Source organism: Budorcas taxicolor, chromosome 19, assembly GCF_023091745.1.
Source record: "Budorcas taxicolor isolate Tak-1 chromosome 19, Takin1.1, whole genome shotgun sequence".
Lineage (NCBI taxonomy): Eukaryota > Metazoa > Chordata > Mammalia > Artiodactyla > Bovidae > Budorcas > Budorcas taxicolor.
The window spans coordinates 32,942,259-32,957,710 of record NC_068928.1 but is presented as its reverse complement, the minus strand read 5'-3'; the positions used below and the strand labels follow the sequence as shown (position 1 = coordinate 32,957,710).

Genomic DNA, 15,452 nt, shown 5'->3' with positions numbered 1-15,452 from the left:
TCCTGGGGTTTGGGGAATGTGCTCAAATTTTGGGGACCTCATGGGAAGGAATTTTAATGAGAAATGGTCCTTTTGAAAGGAAGCAAGGCTCACTGTGGTCTGTACCCTAGCAACAATCACCTATGGGAAGGTCTGGTAATCTGCATAGAGAATGGGGTTTTCTGAGTGGGTCATATTTTGGGCATGTGCTGGTCTACCCCAGGCTTGCTAGGCAGGCTGCCATAAATATAGGCCGGTTTAGGAAATAGTTGGTCCCCTGGGTAGGCCCTGGGATCACATCACAGGCAGAAAGATGGACCTTGTAGATGATGGGAAGTTTGTTTCAAGGAGCCCAGGGCTCCACAAGAAGATACCCTTTAGTCCAAATGGAGAGGGGACTCCTGGGGTCTCTAGGAGCCAGTCCCCTCCCCCAGCCCTTGACCTGGGGTACAGTCAGCATCTGGCTGGGGTTTGGTGGCCTGAATATCTGTAATTCAGGATTGGAAAGTCCTGGGTTAGATGGAGGGCCCCTGCTACACTCCTTGGGGAGAGCTCTCTGGATTCACAGTAGCTCAGGTTTCCAGCACCCTCAACCCGCTGCAACCACAGGTCTAGGGAGGCTAAGGGTGGATTATTTTCAAACCAGGGATGACTTCTCAGGAACCAGAGGCAGCAGACATGGGTGGACGGGGGAGATGGAAAGGACCGAAGAGGAGTTAACAGTGCTCCTTTCCCAGATGGTTTCATCCGGCTTCCCATGGGGGTGGGGGGAGGTGCTGCCCAGGCCCACTGTGGAGCTTCCCAGGAGCCCCAGCCATCCTATCCCAGGAGGAGTGACTGGCCCATACTCCCCTATCACGTCTGGGTTGCACCTACAGTTTCCCTGTGCTCCTGGTCTCTGGTGGGGGTTTTGGGGCCCCCTCCGGGATCCTCTGGGCCCAGGGCCTCATCCTGGGTCTCATGCCCACTGCCTGGGCCCTCGCCCAGCTCCAGGATGGTGGGCAGGTGGCCCTGCTTGGGGGAGCGCTTGCGTAGGCTGAGCAGGAAGGGCTGGGGCAGCGAGAAGATGTCCACGTTGTTGCCCAGGTCGATCCACGTGACGCTGGGGAACTTTCTAGGGTCTCTGAGGGCGTCGGTGAGGTCGCGCAGCAAGGCCCGCGTCAGCCGGTTGCCGTTGAGGGCCAGAGTGGTCATCCGGGGCAGCGTGCTGAGCGCCGGCAGCAGCTGCAGAACCATGTCGTCCGTGAGGCCCGTGAAGCCCAGCTCCACACTGTCCACCTGCTCCCCGCAGCGCTGCAGGTAGCTGGCCACCCGCTCCAGGTCACGGGAGGTCAGCGGGATGCCTGACAGGTCCACCGTGTTGTCCGGAGGGCTCCCGGCCAGGACCGCCTTGAGGCTGAAAGGGAGATGGGACAGCAGGGTTCGAGCAAGAGCGGCAGGCTTTTCTTGGGAGGCCGAGGTGGGTCACCTCCAGGAGCCAGCCTCCACTCATCCCTGTGACTTCAAAAGGCTGGGGACCCCAGGCCCCTTGCACTGCCCCACCTCTCAACCTGGCTGCCCAGCAGGCAGAGGCTGGGGACCCCAGGGGAGGCCCCAGTGACTAAGGGTACCTTCAGCAGCCAAACGTCTGGGTCTGCTCTGGATTCCTTTCTTCCTACTCATGTGATCTTTAGATCCTTAACCTCTGTGCCTCAGTTATTTAGCTGAAAAATGGAGCCAACTGGGTACCACAGGTTGTCATGTGAAATAGGAATGCATTTAGGACAGTGCCCTTTAGAGGAGGTGGCGAATGGGCGAGTTCCCTACTCCACTCAAGAGCAAAATAAGATCTCGGATGCCCTTTCTTCAAGACCACCTTCTGGCCAGAAGGAGGATCCTTAGCGAGAGCCCTCAGGACAGCAGGCAGGGATTGGGGGTGGGTGCAGGGGCCCGGAGCCTGGTGGGGGCTGCTTTCTACCCGCTTCCACTCCCCACCTCCACCATCCCTTGCTCTTCTGCCCTGCCTCTTGCTCTTCTTGCTCCAGACCCAGATCTCCTGGTCTCCAGGTACCCAGGTAAACCCAAAGCTCCAACCCTGGGAAGGACAGGGAGGTGGAGGGGCCCCAGATTGCAGCTTGGACTTCCTGTTGGCCTCATAGGAGAAAGAACCAGGCCGAGGTAAGAACTTGCTAAGAGTTCCAGCAGAGGGACCACAAGTGCAAAGGCCCTGAGGCTGTTGGAACTCAGCGTGTCTGTGAGCCAGCAGGAAGGGCACCCTGGGGGACACAGACCAGGTGTGAGTCAGCGGGATGGGGCGCCCCCAGCGGGAGTGAGGCTTCTGAATGGAGAGTGGACTGAGCATGCCCATGCCCTGGGGAGACAAAAGGCCCTGGGTCCCAGCAGAGCTCACAGCCCAGCTTCTCCCTCTGCAACCAGCTCACAAATCTCCTGGCCTTCTGGGTTCCATGGGTCCTGTCCTGCACTCTCCCCACACTTGGCCTCACCTTGGCCCAGCTGGAGGCCCCTGTGCCTACTTTCTCCCCCTGGGAGGGGCCTTGAATAGTCTTCCCCTGGCTTGAGAGTGGGGGCGGTATCCGGAAGGGAAGGGGGACCAGAGCTCTTCTCTATGCTTCCCCTCCCATCCCGCCTGCAGGAGCTGGAGAGGAGCCTGCACACCAGGACCCCAGGCATTCTGCCCCGTGATTCATCCAGAGTATGTTCCCCTCCTCTTGCTCCTATGATGCTGTCCTGGCCCTGGTTCTGTGTACCAGTGTCCCCTCTGCCCCCAGGGTGCAGGCAGCCACACAACCTCTGAGGGTCCTCACAGCATGAGCCAGGGACGTGGCTGGGGTCTGGGACCCTGGGAGACATCAGGAGGGCTGGTGATGGGTGGGAGGAATGCCCACATTCAGCCCCCACTGCATAGATCAGGGCCTGGATGCCAGTGCCTCTCAGGGCTCAGGCCCACCTGGAATGCCCCCCTCCACCCCCATCAATCCTTCTTCTCCTGCAAGCAGCTCATGTCCTCTCCCCACTGCCCTGGGAGGGGGTGCTGCACCCCCCAGGCCCAGCCCAGCACAGCTGACTGGGAGCTGCCCTTGGAGGAGGAGGCTGGGTGGGGGCGGGACTCACCAGGCCTGGGGCTTCCTCTTCACCAGCCCGCGGTGGCGCCTCCACTGGGAGTGGGGGCTGAGGTGGTATGTCAGCTGCCGGCACAGCTTCTCCATGGCGCCCAGTGCATCGCCCTCCTGCAGACCAACCACAGGTCCCTGAGTCACTGGAGCAGGTGGGGAGCCAGGCCCCTTCCGCCGCCTTCCGCCACCCCACCCGGGCTGAGCTCGGTTTGGAGACCTGCTGCGCTGGCCCCCTGGTGGCTGCCCAGAGCAGGGGGCAGGGGGTGCAGACTCATCTGCACACTGGTTTTAGTTTCTGTGAATTAGTTGCTGTTGTGAATAAACCTGCTGCTGCTGCTAAGTCGCTTCAGTCGTGTCCAACTCTGTGAGACCCCATAGACGGCAGCCCACCAGACTCCCATGTCCCTGGGATTCTCCAGGCAAGAACGCTGGAGTGGGTTGCTATTTCCTTCTCCAATGCATGAAAGTGAAAAGGGAAAGTGAAGTCGCTCAGTCATGTCCGACTCTTAGCGACCCCATGGACTGCAGCCTATTAGGCTCCTCTGTCCAAGGGATTTTCCAGGCAAGAGTACTGGAGTGGGGTGCCATTGCCTTCTCCGGAATAAACCTGAGATTTCTATAAGAGCCTGATTTCAGGTGATGTGACAGGTGACCCCTTAGCCAGGGTCACCACGGTCCCTGCTTCTTCCCGACGCCCAAGGCTGTCCTGCTCACCGGCTCCCCTCACAAATGCCCGCTGGGCCCCTCCCAGGTGCTGGACACTTGCTCTGCACGCTGGGAGCAAATGTCCTTGCCCTCGTATTTCACACGACAAAGAGGACAGTGACATCCTTTACCATGTCTCTTCTGCCGACATCAGCAGTGGGAAAATAAAGGAATGCAGGGCCAAGTCTTCACAACCCATTTCATCCCCCTTCGTTCCCTGTCTGGTCCACCAGCATTTGAGCTCGAGACCCTGGGTGTTATGGCCTGAACTGTGTCCCCCCAAATTCTTAAAGTCCTAATCCCCAGCACCTCAGAATGTGGCTGTATTCAGAGACAGGGCCTTGAAAGAGTAATTAAGATAAAATGAGTTCATCGAAATGGGCCCTAGTCCTATATGACCGGTGTCCTCGTGAGAAGAGACCAGAACACAGCTGTGTACAGAGGACAGACTATGTGAGCACACAGGGGGAAGACGGCCGTCCGCATGCCAAGGAGGGCAGCTTCAGAAGAGACCAACTCTGTTAATGTCTTGATCTTGGACTTCCAGCCTCCAGGTCTGTGAGGAAACACACTTGGGCTGTTTTAAGTGGTATTTTTGTCACGGTAGCCCCAGCAAACAAATACGCTACGTTAGGGGACGCAGAGGGCAGATTTTAGAGACTCCTGCTCTGTCCAAGGGTAGTCAGTTCAACAGAGAGTCTCCGGCCTGAGAGACTGAGTGGCCCACAGCCTTTGCACTCACCAGACGGTCCAGGGCCAAGGACCAAGGCCACGAAGTGCCAGGTGTGGATGCAAACCCACTTGCAGATGGCAACGCGATATGGTAGGTCAAACATTAGAGTGGCCAGTGCCCAGTGGGGTGCCTGACACAGAGTGGGTGCTCGGTGAAGACCAGCTTGATTATTACCATTGTCATCATTACTCTGCTAGCAAGAGGCAGCACACAGCTCTCCCCCTTCTTCTGATGTTTGGCTTTCCGAGGTTTTCGTTACTCATCTGAGTTCATTATTTTCAACCTTGGTCTGAAAATATTAAGTGGAAAATTCCCGAAAAAACTCATAAGTTTAAAACTGCACTGTCCTGAGTAGCGTGATGAACTCTCATGTTGCCCGGTTCCATTCTGTTGGGGACATAAATCATTCCTTTGTGTGGTGTAACCCACACTGTGTATATTACCTATACCGTTAGTATAGAAAACACACTTTTATACAGTTTGGTACCATCTGTTTTAGGCATCTCCTGAAGGTCTTGGAGTGCTTCCAGGTGGCACTAGTGGAAAAGAATCTGCCTGCAATGCAAGAGATCGTATTAGATTCAGGTTGGAGCCATGGGTTGGGAAGATCCCCTGGAGGAGGGCATGGTAACCCTCTCCAACATTCTTGCCTAGAGAATCCCAGGACAGAGGAGCCTGGTGGGCTACGGTCCATAGGGCTGCAGAGTTGGACACAACTGAAGCGACTTAGCAGGCACACATGAAGGTCTTGGAACATATTCCCCAAGGATGGATCTACCGTACTGAGTAGTTAAGAGTATAGACTTGATCCAAACTGTGTGGATTCAAATCCTTGCATTGTCTCCTCCTGTGTGACCTTGGGCACATCACTTGACCTCTCTGTGCCTCTGATCCTCATCTGTAAAGGGTTAAGCAGGATAGGGGAGCAACCAGCTTACATGGGGCCATATGGAATTGGAGGGGCCTATGGGGCCTCCAGCTGGGGGATGTGATTGGATTTATGGGCTGCGGGTGAGGACAGGTCTGGCATGGACACAATCACCAGCCTCTGATTAAACCCCTGGCCAAGGAACGAGCAGAGCAGGCAGACAGGGGGATCAGTCAAATATCAAAGAGGCAGAGGGAGGGCCCAGGGGACATGAAATAATGGAGAAGGCTCAGTCAGAGAAGCAGGAGTAAGGAGAGCCCTGGGCACCAAGAAGAAGGGGCTGGTGGGCTCAGACACCCCACTGGAGACTCCAGTGAGGAGGTGCTGGCCAGCACAGGCTCAGGGATGGTGGTCATGGTGCTGGCTGGGGTGAAGGCCAACTTCTAGGCCAAAGGGAGAGGGGAGGATGGCCCATCTAAGCCAAGGGTCTGCATGTGGGATTCTTTCACTATTCTTTCTTTATTTGGCTGCTCTGGGTCTTAGTTACAGCATATGGGATTTTCGACTTTTGATGTAGCATTTGGGATCTTTAGTTGTGGTATGCGGAATCTAGTTCCTTGATCAGGATCAAACCCAGGCCCCCTGCATTGGGAGCACGAAGTCTTAGCCACTGGACCATCAGAGAAGTTCCCTGTCCCTAGGACCCTTGCACATCAGTATTACCCACAGCTTTAGAAAACACAGCTGCCTGGGCCATCCCCAGCGATGGGTGGGCACTGGGACTTTTAACGCCTCCCCCTGACCTCAGCCGAGATTCCCCTGTGCTGCCAGGTGGACCAGTGGGGTGGGATGTGGTAGTCTGCCCAGGATCACCCCTGGGACCACCCAGACTATTCCAAAACTGAGAAACGAGCTCCTAGCCCTAAACTTAACCTCTGACCACTTCTCAGGGGTTCCAAAGTTGGGAGCCATAGACTGTCCCTCAAACTTCTCGGCCAGAAGGAAGAAACAGAAAGCTCAGTTCTGTTGCTGTCTTATCTGACTCTTTGCAACCCCATGGACTGCAGCATGCCAGGCTGCCCTGACCATCACCAACTCCCGGAGCTTGCTCAAACTCATGTCCATTGAATCGGTGATGCCTCTGTCGTCCCCTTCTCCTCCTGCCTTCAATCTTTCCTAACACCAGGGTCTTTTCCAATGAATCTGTTCTTCGCATCAGGTGGCCAAAGTATTCGAGTTTCAGCTTCAGCCATCAGCCCTTCCAATGAACAATCAGTACTGATTTCCTTTAGGCTTGACTGGTTTGATCTCCTTCCAGTCGAAGGGATTCTCAAGAGTCTTCTCCAACACCACAGTTCAAAAGCATCAATTCGTCGGCGCTCAGCTTTCTTTATAGCCCAACTCTCACATCCATACGTGACTACTGGAAATACCGTAGCTTTGTCTAGACCGACCTTTGTCGGCCAAGAAACAGAAAAAGAGGCGGCAAAGCAGCCGCCGCAGTGCGCCGGCATCGCCACCAGGGGGCAGCCGCGCATGGGCGTGAGGCCTCCAAGCTGGGCCTGTGCTCTTGTTTACTAAGCAGGGACAGGAGACATGGTCAATTTGCACGGAGCCTGAGGCCAAACGTGAGCCGGAGTCGTCAGGTGTGAGAGAGCCTCCGCTTGTCTGAACTAAGATTCAGTGACTTATATTATCTACTAGACACTGGGCACTGCCTCTGGCTTTGCCTATGTTCCAATCCTGTAATCACAGCCATTGCATGAGATGGGTGCCCCTGTAATCCGGCTTGACAAATGCAGAAACAAGAAGTCGACGTGAAGGCTGGCATCAGGACGCAAACCTGGCAGTCACTATGAGGCTGGGCTCTGCTCTGCCCTCAGGTAATGAATCTTTATCGAAAGTGAGTCCAGGGTGCTTCTATCCTTTGCAACTAGGAAAGCCCCAAGCAAGCTCACTTAAGTTTTCCCACTCCAGGCCTCTGCCTGCAAGAACAGCTAAGCAGGACTGGCCCGGTGGTGGAGGAGGAGGAAGGAAGCAGGGAGGCAAGGAAGAAGGAGGATGCTGGCCGTGTCCTCTTACTCTGAAAGTCGTGAGACCCAGCAGCCCCTGTGTGGGACCAGACCCCACTCCCAAGCCACCGCTGACGGTCCAGAAGGGAGCCCTGGAATCCTGACTTTAGACAAGACTCCTTGGGGGCTTAACCCTGAGACATGGGGAGAGGGGGTGGGGAGGGGGCAGGAGCAGAGGTGGGGGGCAGGTGTCTATGCTGGTTGGGGTCCCAGGGCCTCTTTCCAGCTTGGCTGCCACTGGGCCCCACGAGCCCCCTCAACATGGGAAGGATAAGCCCTCTTCCTGGCTTGAGGCAGCCTGCATGGGCTTCTGTTACTTGCAACAGTCCTAACCCACAGCAGAGGGTTGTGGCAGGCAGGTTGCAGAATCTGCTCTCTAGGCTTTCCTCCCACCCGTGGAAAAGGAAGGAGGGGGAGGGGTGTGGCACAGGTTGGGGTGACTGGGCACCTGCCCAGTGCTGCAGACCAGAGGCGCCCAGGAAGACCCTGTTTGAGGGGTTCACTGACCTCTCAGGGGAGAGGCCCACGGCAGACCTGCAGGCCCCTCCAGGCGGGGTCAGGCCCCTTCCGATGCCATCTACTGTCTTCACCCCCGACCCCAGGGCATAACAAGCAGAGCCTTCCACCACTCTGAACCCCAAGACTTTCTCATTCATTCATCAAACACGGCTGCCCTGCCTACTGTGTGCTGGGTGCTGCTCCAGACAGCGAGACTGTGCTGGGCTTTCTGTCTACTCCTCCCCCCATCCACTCTCTGTTCTCTGTGCTGGACAGGCTGAGCTCTTACGGACAGACCGCATCACTGGCCCTCTTGCTCCTGACTGCCAGTGTGATCAGCTAACGGGAGGGAGGTCAGAGGGCAGGAGAGAAAGGCCTGGGATTAACTCTCCTTGTTCCTGCCCTGCTTCAGTCAGCCTCCAAGACGGCCCCACAGATGCCAGACTCCTGGGTGTGTACAGCCTCCTTCCACCCTCGTCAGGGCGGATCGGGCGATCCAGTACGGCAGTGACGGCATGTGACGTCTGAGACTAGCTCAGAAGACACTGCGCTTCTCCCTTGCTCTCGGGCATCACCCGCTCTGGGATAAGCCAGCTGCCCTGACATGAGGGAGCTCAAGCAGTGGACGGGCCGCGGGCAGAAAGCTGAGGCCTCCCGCCATTAGCCATGGGGGGTTGCGCCGTCCTGTCAGTCCCCTCCAGCCTCCAGATACTTGCAGCCTCGGCCAGTGTCCCGAGCCCCCAGCTAGATTCCGAGCTGCCGCTGTTCCTGAATCCCCCGCCTATAGAGATGGTAAAACGATGTTTTAAGCCACCATATTTAGGGTGATTTGTTATGAAGCAACAGAAAACACAATAAAGTATAACAAAAGAAACAAAGAAGGAGGAAAAAAGGAAGATACAGGGCGGTTTTGGGAGAGGCGTTCTCCTCCCGGCTCTGGCAATACAGCTCTGCCCACGACCCTTCCTCGGTAACGACTTCCTGATGCTCGTCTCCGGTGTCTCAGTGGCCCCGGTCCATGGTCCATTCCCTTCTTCCTGCCCACAACCCTGGAAATAGTCCCTTATTGTTGCTATTCAGTCGCTAAGTCAAATCCCTCTTTGCGACCCCACGGACTGCAGCGTGCCAGGCTTCCCAGTCCTTCACCATCTCCTGGAGTTTGCTCACTCATGTCCATCGAGTCAATGATGCCATCCAACCATCTCATCCTCTAATGCACGGTGGAATGTGTTGCCTGCTTGTGCCAGGAGCAGGATGACTGTGAACAGGCGGATGTCCTCTCTTGCCCCTCCAGAGTTTATATTCTAGTGCGCAGAGCAGACACTAAGCCAACAAGCACATAAGCAAAATAATTTCAGAGAGGCCAGTGAGTGGAATGAGAAAATAAACGGGGCGTGAGGTAGAGGCTGATCAGAGACCTACTGAAGGGAGGCTGGGCAAAGAAGGCCTCTGAGAGGCAATGCTTAGGCTGAGTCTGAAAGGAGGAGAGGAGAGCTGGAGCAGGAGGCAGCAGAGTCCTGAAGGTTGGAGAGAATCTGGATGCCGCAGGAAGAGAGGAGCGTGGGGGCTGGAGCAGAGTGGGAGTGATGGGAAGGGAGATTCAGGCGGGTCCAGAGGAGGGGTCCGTGAGTTTCTTAAATCATAGCACCACACAGAAGGCTTTTCAGGAGGTACCTGGTGACGCGGTTTACCTCTGCACAGAAGGGCAGAGAGGGCACGGAGCCAGGAGTGGAGCCCAGGGTCCAGCTGGAGGCTCTTCCAGCAGCCTGAGGCGGGGGCGCCTTGGACATGGCCCTGACACATTAGAGAACTAGGACTGCTGGGGCGTGCTGACCAGTGGACAACATGGGTGCCCCGTCTAAATCGCCCAGGGTCCACTGTTCCCGACTTTGTGCCCAACTCTTCTCTGCTGTGCCCCTGCCTGGACAACCAGCACCTGCTGGCTTTGCAATGGCCGCCCTCTACCAACCCACCCCACACCTGCCCTCCTCGTCTAGCCCTCCATCTAGGAGTCTTGGCACCAGACACTCTGGAAGCCAGAAAGAAGGCCCTAGACCGAGCTCCAGATGGGAGTGCCGCCCTGGAGCAAGGTTCAGCTCCCGGGCGCCCAGGCCAGATGCGGGGTGGACCAGGAAACCACCTCTTGCTCTGATCTTGGTTCTACCCTAAAGTGGAGGCCGCCCAGGACTCCTCCACCCTGCCCTGGCTTCCTGCTGCTTCCTCCTGCTACAAGGAAGCATGTTTTTAAGAAACTGCTGGAAATTGAGGGATGGGAGAGAAGAAACCAAAACAGAGAGGAAAGCCCGAGTGGGCAGCTGCCCTGCTGTGGCTGTCCCCTCCCTGTCCCGGTCCCGGCCTGGACTGTGGAGCCAGCGGGAAGGGGCACAGATCTCCCCCGCCGAGGGGCTGGGCCGCGCCCACAGAGCCTGGAGAGCCGCGGAGCCAGGCAGGAAGTGGACCTGAGTGAAGCGGGTGGGTGTAAAATGACACTCGGTCCAGAGAGGAAGACCAGTGGATGTAGTGGGGAGTGTGGTGAACTGAACGGTGGGCAGGGCCGTGGCTACCCTCACACAGCACCTTCGTGCAAACTAGACAGAGCTTAGCTCTTGGTGGACATGGTCCTGCCCCTGTGCCCACGGCTGGTGGGCAGAGAGAGGGCTTGGACTGCTGTCTCCTCCTGCCCCACCCGCTCTGTGCACGTGTCTTTGTGCAGGAGGCAAACTATGCAGATGTACATGGTGGGCCTGGCCCCAGACAACAGAGGCGGCTGCTCAGCTGCAGGCCTTAGCATTTTCCAAGGGCAGCCAACATGGGGATTGTCCGGATTTGATGCACCTGGCGGGCCAAACAAAGCCAGTACTGAGGGTGCAGGTGTATAGCCTTTACCATGGACGCTGGGCCTCAGGTGCCTGCATGAGGGGCCTGGGCAGCATTGACCAGCCCCCCACCCTGGGCACCGGGCTATTCTGCCCAGGAAGGCGCTCGCCTCACACCCCAGACCTGGCTGGCTCAGACCATGGCTGCCCTACCGGCTTGGGGCAGTGGATATAGCGGGCCAGGCTGATGATGAGGTCGTGCGTGATGGGGTCCACCAGGTTCCTGAAGCTGGCATAGCGGTACAGGACGTCATCCAGCGAGGTTGACTCCATGCCCAGGTCCTGCAAGAGGGGATGATGGCCAGAGATCAGCGAGGCACCCCCTGCCCTGCCCTGGAACCCCACCCAGCATACCCGCAGCAGTCTGTGGAGGTGGGTTTCAGTCCCTGGGGTTGTAAAGAGACACAACTGAGCGAGTTTTCACTCTGTGTGGCAGGCAAGGCTGGGAAGGTAGGAATTGGAATTCAGACTGTCCATATGTGGATGAGAGACCTCTTCCCTCTTGGGGTCTGTTTCCCCACCTGTGAAATGGGCAGATGGACCATGCCAGCAGTTACCAAATTGTGTTCCAAGGTCTTGGGGCTGATAAGATAAGAGAGAGGCCAAGGGTCAGCAAGTCTTTGGGCCCAGTTCTCAGCAGAGCCGCTCTGCTCGCTGCCTTTCAGTTTTTTTTTTGTTTTTTTTTTTTTTAAGGCAGTTCTATTGCCGAAGTCTGAAAAACCTGAACCGGATGGCTGCTTGGGTTTCTTGGGTTCCTACCAGCCCTGCCCTATCTTCCCACCCCCATCCTCTCAAGGCCAGTAGAGGTCATCCCATCCTGGAAGGACCAAGAAAACCCGACCTACTAACCCAGGATGCCGGGGCAGGTGTGGGAGGATGTATGTTGTCCTTTCCCAGGGACCCCCACCCCCAGGGCCACGTCCCCATCCTCGCTGTCAGTCTGGACCCCTCCCAGCCTGCTGACAGTGGCTCTGTCTCTCTGGGCAGCTCTTATCTGGAGTCATGAAACTGTTGCTGGGGAGGGGGCTGAAGGTGGAAGGAAGGAAGGGGGTGGGGAGGGGGTCTCCCCAGGAAGGCAGACGTGGCCCAGATCACGCGCTCTGGGTGAGTCACGGCCACCCCGCCCTGTGAATTCCAGCTGGGGTGGAGCTCCCAAGGTCCCAGGGCGCCGGGTTATGAGAAGCTGCAACAGGGAAAAACCAGATGGGGCCGAAGAGAGGCTGCTGCACTTTTATTGCTTTATTTCTTTACTTCGACCCCAGCTCCTGGAGGAAATAGCCACCAACTGCAGTATTCTTGCCTGGAGAACTCCATGGACAGAGAAGCCTGGTGGGCTACACAGTCCATGGGGCGCAGAGAGTCCAACACGACTGAGCGACGAACGCTACGCTTTCGACCCCACCTAGGTCCATGGGGGGCCTGTGCTACTTCAGAGCACCTCACACATCCCGAGCACCTTGGGCCACTTCCGGCATCCCTGGTGTCCTCTCCGTGTCCCCCACCAAGCCAGTGTACTGCAGACAAATATGTCATGACCGCGCTGCCAGTCCTACTGACCCTGCCCACCAGGGGCCTTGACGCTCTGCTCTGGCTGCGTGGGGGGGTGGGGGGATGGGGGGTGGAGGAATCACATCCATATGCGGCTCCTCCAGGCTGCCCTGTGCATAGCTTTGGCCTGGGAGGGGCTGGTCTGCCTTGCAAATACCAGGCAGTGAGGAGAATCCTGACTTCCTCATTATGGGTCTAAATGGTGCAATCTCTAGGACCTGGGCACATCAGCAGGTACCCCAGAGTCACCGCGGTGGGCAGCTTGGCACGGAGAGTATCCCTGGCCTGGGATCAAGCGGGTCAATGGCCAGCATGTGCCATCTCAAAGAAGTAGGGCCCCCACTTGAGCTTGAAGAACCAGGTTTGGGGACTCACTCCAGCGGGAAAGGTGAGGGGTATGGCTTTGCAAAAAGCAACCAGAGATTCACACAGCGTTTCTCAAAGCATGAGGGGCGACCCTCAAGACCCTTCCAGGGGTTCTGTGAGGTCCTCTTTGCCAAATCAGCATGATGTACATTTTCTCTGTCGACTTCAACCAAAACAACTTACTGCAAGAGACTAAACACAGAGCAACAGGGATGAGGATTCAGCTGTCTTCCAAGCCAGTCACACAAGAAAGAGATTCACAAAACTATGAAACAATGTGGCTCTCTTCACTGTATTTTTTCTTTTGAAAAACATATTTTCACGAAAATTTACTTCTTCCACATGCAAGTTTATTAACTTTATTTTTATTTATTTTTTAAAAAGAATTTCTTCTGGGCTTAGAAACATCAAAGCCTTTTATTTTAAGATTTTTTTTTTAATGTGGACCATTTTTAAAGTCTTTATTGAATTTATTACAATATTTCTTCTGTTTCGCGTTTTGGTTTCCTGGCCACGAGGCACGTGGGATCCCAGCGCCTGACCAGAGGAGGTGGAGCCCACACCCCCTGCACTGGAAGGAGAGGTCCTAACCAATGGACCACCAGGGACGTCCTGAGCTTATTAATTTTAAATGAGTGAATAAACAAATATTTAAAATATTTCTTTTGATTTCTTCTAGGTAGACAGCCTTTATTAGATATGACCCATACACAAAAAACCTCTTTGAGGCCCTCCATAATTTTAAGAGTGTAAAGATTCCTCGAGAAATTAAAAGTAGAGAATTCCCTGGGAGTCTACTGCTTTCAGTGCCGTGGGCTCAGGTTCAATTGCTGGTCAGGGAGCTAAGACCCTGTAAGCCACATGTGTGGCCAAAAATAAACAAATAAACAACATTAAAAACAGAACTACCATGCAACCCAGCAGTCACACTTCTGGGTGTATATCTAAAGGAGACGAAAACATACTACCAAGGAGATGTCTGCATGCCCATGTTCACCGAGGAGTTACTCATAACAGCCAAGTCAGAAAGAATCTAAATGCCCATCAGTGGATGACTGGATACAGCAGATGTGGTCTATATAACACAATGGAATACTATTCATCCACAAGAAAGAAGGAAATCCTGCCATTTGCAACAATGTGGATGGACCTTGAGAACGTCATGCTCAGTGAGATAAGGCAAAGACAAAGACAAATACTGTATGATTGCACTTAAATGTGGAATCTAAAAAGAACTGAACTGTGAAAAACACAGTGCACTGGGGTTGGGGGAATGGGAGATGGTGTTTAAGGTTCGTACTTGCAACAGGAAGATAAATAAGTCCACAGTACACTGTTAAAGAAATGCACACAGGTCAGCCATGAAAGACACCATAAGTGTTATAAACATCAAGCTTGCTAAGAGATAAGACCTTAAGTGTTACCATAGAAGAAATGTTATTTATGTGACAAAAACAGGGGTGTTGGCTAATGCTACAATGGTAACCATACTGCAGCATGAATGTATCAGATCAATACAGTATATGCCTTAAAACTGTTATATGTCAGTTATATCTCAATTAAAAAAAAGAGAACGTATAAAGAGGGCTGCTACTGCTAAGTCACTTCAGTCTTGTCCGACTCTGTGCGACCCCATAGATGGCAGCCCACCAGGCTCCCCAGTCCCTGGGATTTTCCAGGCAAGAACACTGGAGTGGGTTGCTATTTCCTTCTCCAATGCATGAAAGTGAAAAGGGAAAGTGAAGTCGCTCATTCGTGCATGACTCTTCGCGACCCCATGGACTGCAGCCCACCAGGCTCCTCCGCCCATGGGATTTTCCAGGCAAGAGTATAGGAGTGGGGTGCCATTGCCTTCTCCGATAAAGAGGGCTCTTAATGCCAAAAACACTTGGGGAACTGCAGGGATGGAAGCAGGGGGTACCCTAGGAGACAGTACGATTCACCATGGTCAAAGTTTGGAAATAACCCAAGCGCCCATCAACTTCCATAGGCACATGCACAAAAATGTGGGATATGTCTGCAATGGAATGTTATTCAGACATACAAAGGAACAAAATATGACATATGCTACACCGTGGCTGATCCTTAAGGACTTTATGCTACAAGAAATCAGTCACAAAAGGAGGGTTCCACACGTATGAAGCAGTCACATTCATAGACGCAGAGTCTATGCATTCATAGACGCATAGAATGGTGGGGGCCCAGGGGCTTCCGGGGAGTTGCTGTTTCAGAGGATTGAGTTTCAGTTTGCAAGATGAAGAGTTCTGGAAACAATAGTGCGATGGTTGCACAACGATGTGAATGAGCTTAATGATACTGAAGCATAAAAATGGTTAAGATGGTAAATTTTATGTGATGTGCATTTTTTTTTTTTTTTTTAATGTGCTTCCCTGGTGGCTCAGCAGTAAAGAATCTGCCTGCCAGCGCAGGAGACTCCAGTTGGATCCCGGGGTCAGGAAGATCCTCTGAAGAAGGAAATGGCAACCCACTCCAGTATTCTTGCCTGGGAAACCCCATGGACAGAGGAACCTGGTGGGCTAAGTTCATGGGGTCGCAACGAGTCGGGCATGACTGGGTGACTAAAGAACAACGCCAACAACTTTTTTTTAAAAGGTCCTAAGACGCAGGGGGGCAAACACAGACACCTTCCTGGGAAAGGAGGGAGCAGAAGGGGGCATGTTTATGGCAATTATT

General features: G+C 54.6%; 1 protein-coding gene across 1 annotated transcript in view; it reads right to left on the bottom strand.

The window, feature by feature from the left end:
- Positions 1–834: 834 nt before the first annotated feature.
- LRRC75A (leucine rich repeat containing 75A) overlaps positions 835–15,452 on the bottom strand; it is a 32,932-nt gene continuing 18,314 nt past the window's right edge. The window contains exons 2-4 of the mRNA XM_052658602.1: positions 10,998–11,126; positions 3,091–3,206; positions 835–1,375 (exon numbers count right to left, since the gene is read on the bottom strand). Of these exons, the coding sequence (XP_052514562.1) occupies positions 835–1,375; positions 3,091–3,206; positions 10,998–11,126 (786 nt within the window). The remainder of the gene's footprint in view (positions 1,376–3,090; positions 3,207–10,997; positions 11,127–15,452) is intronic.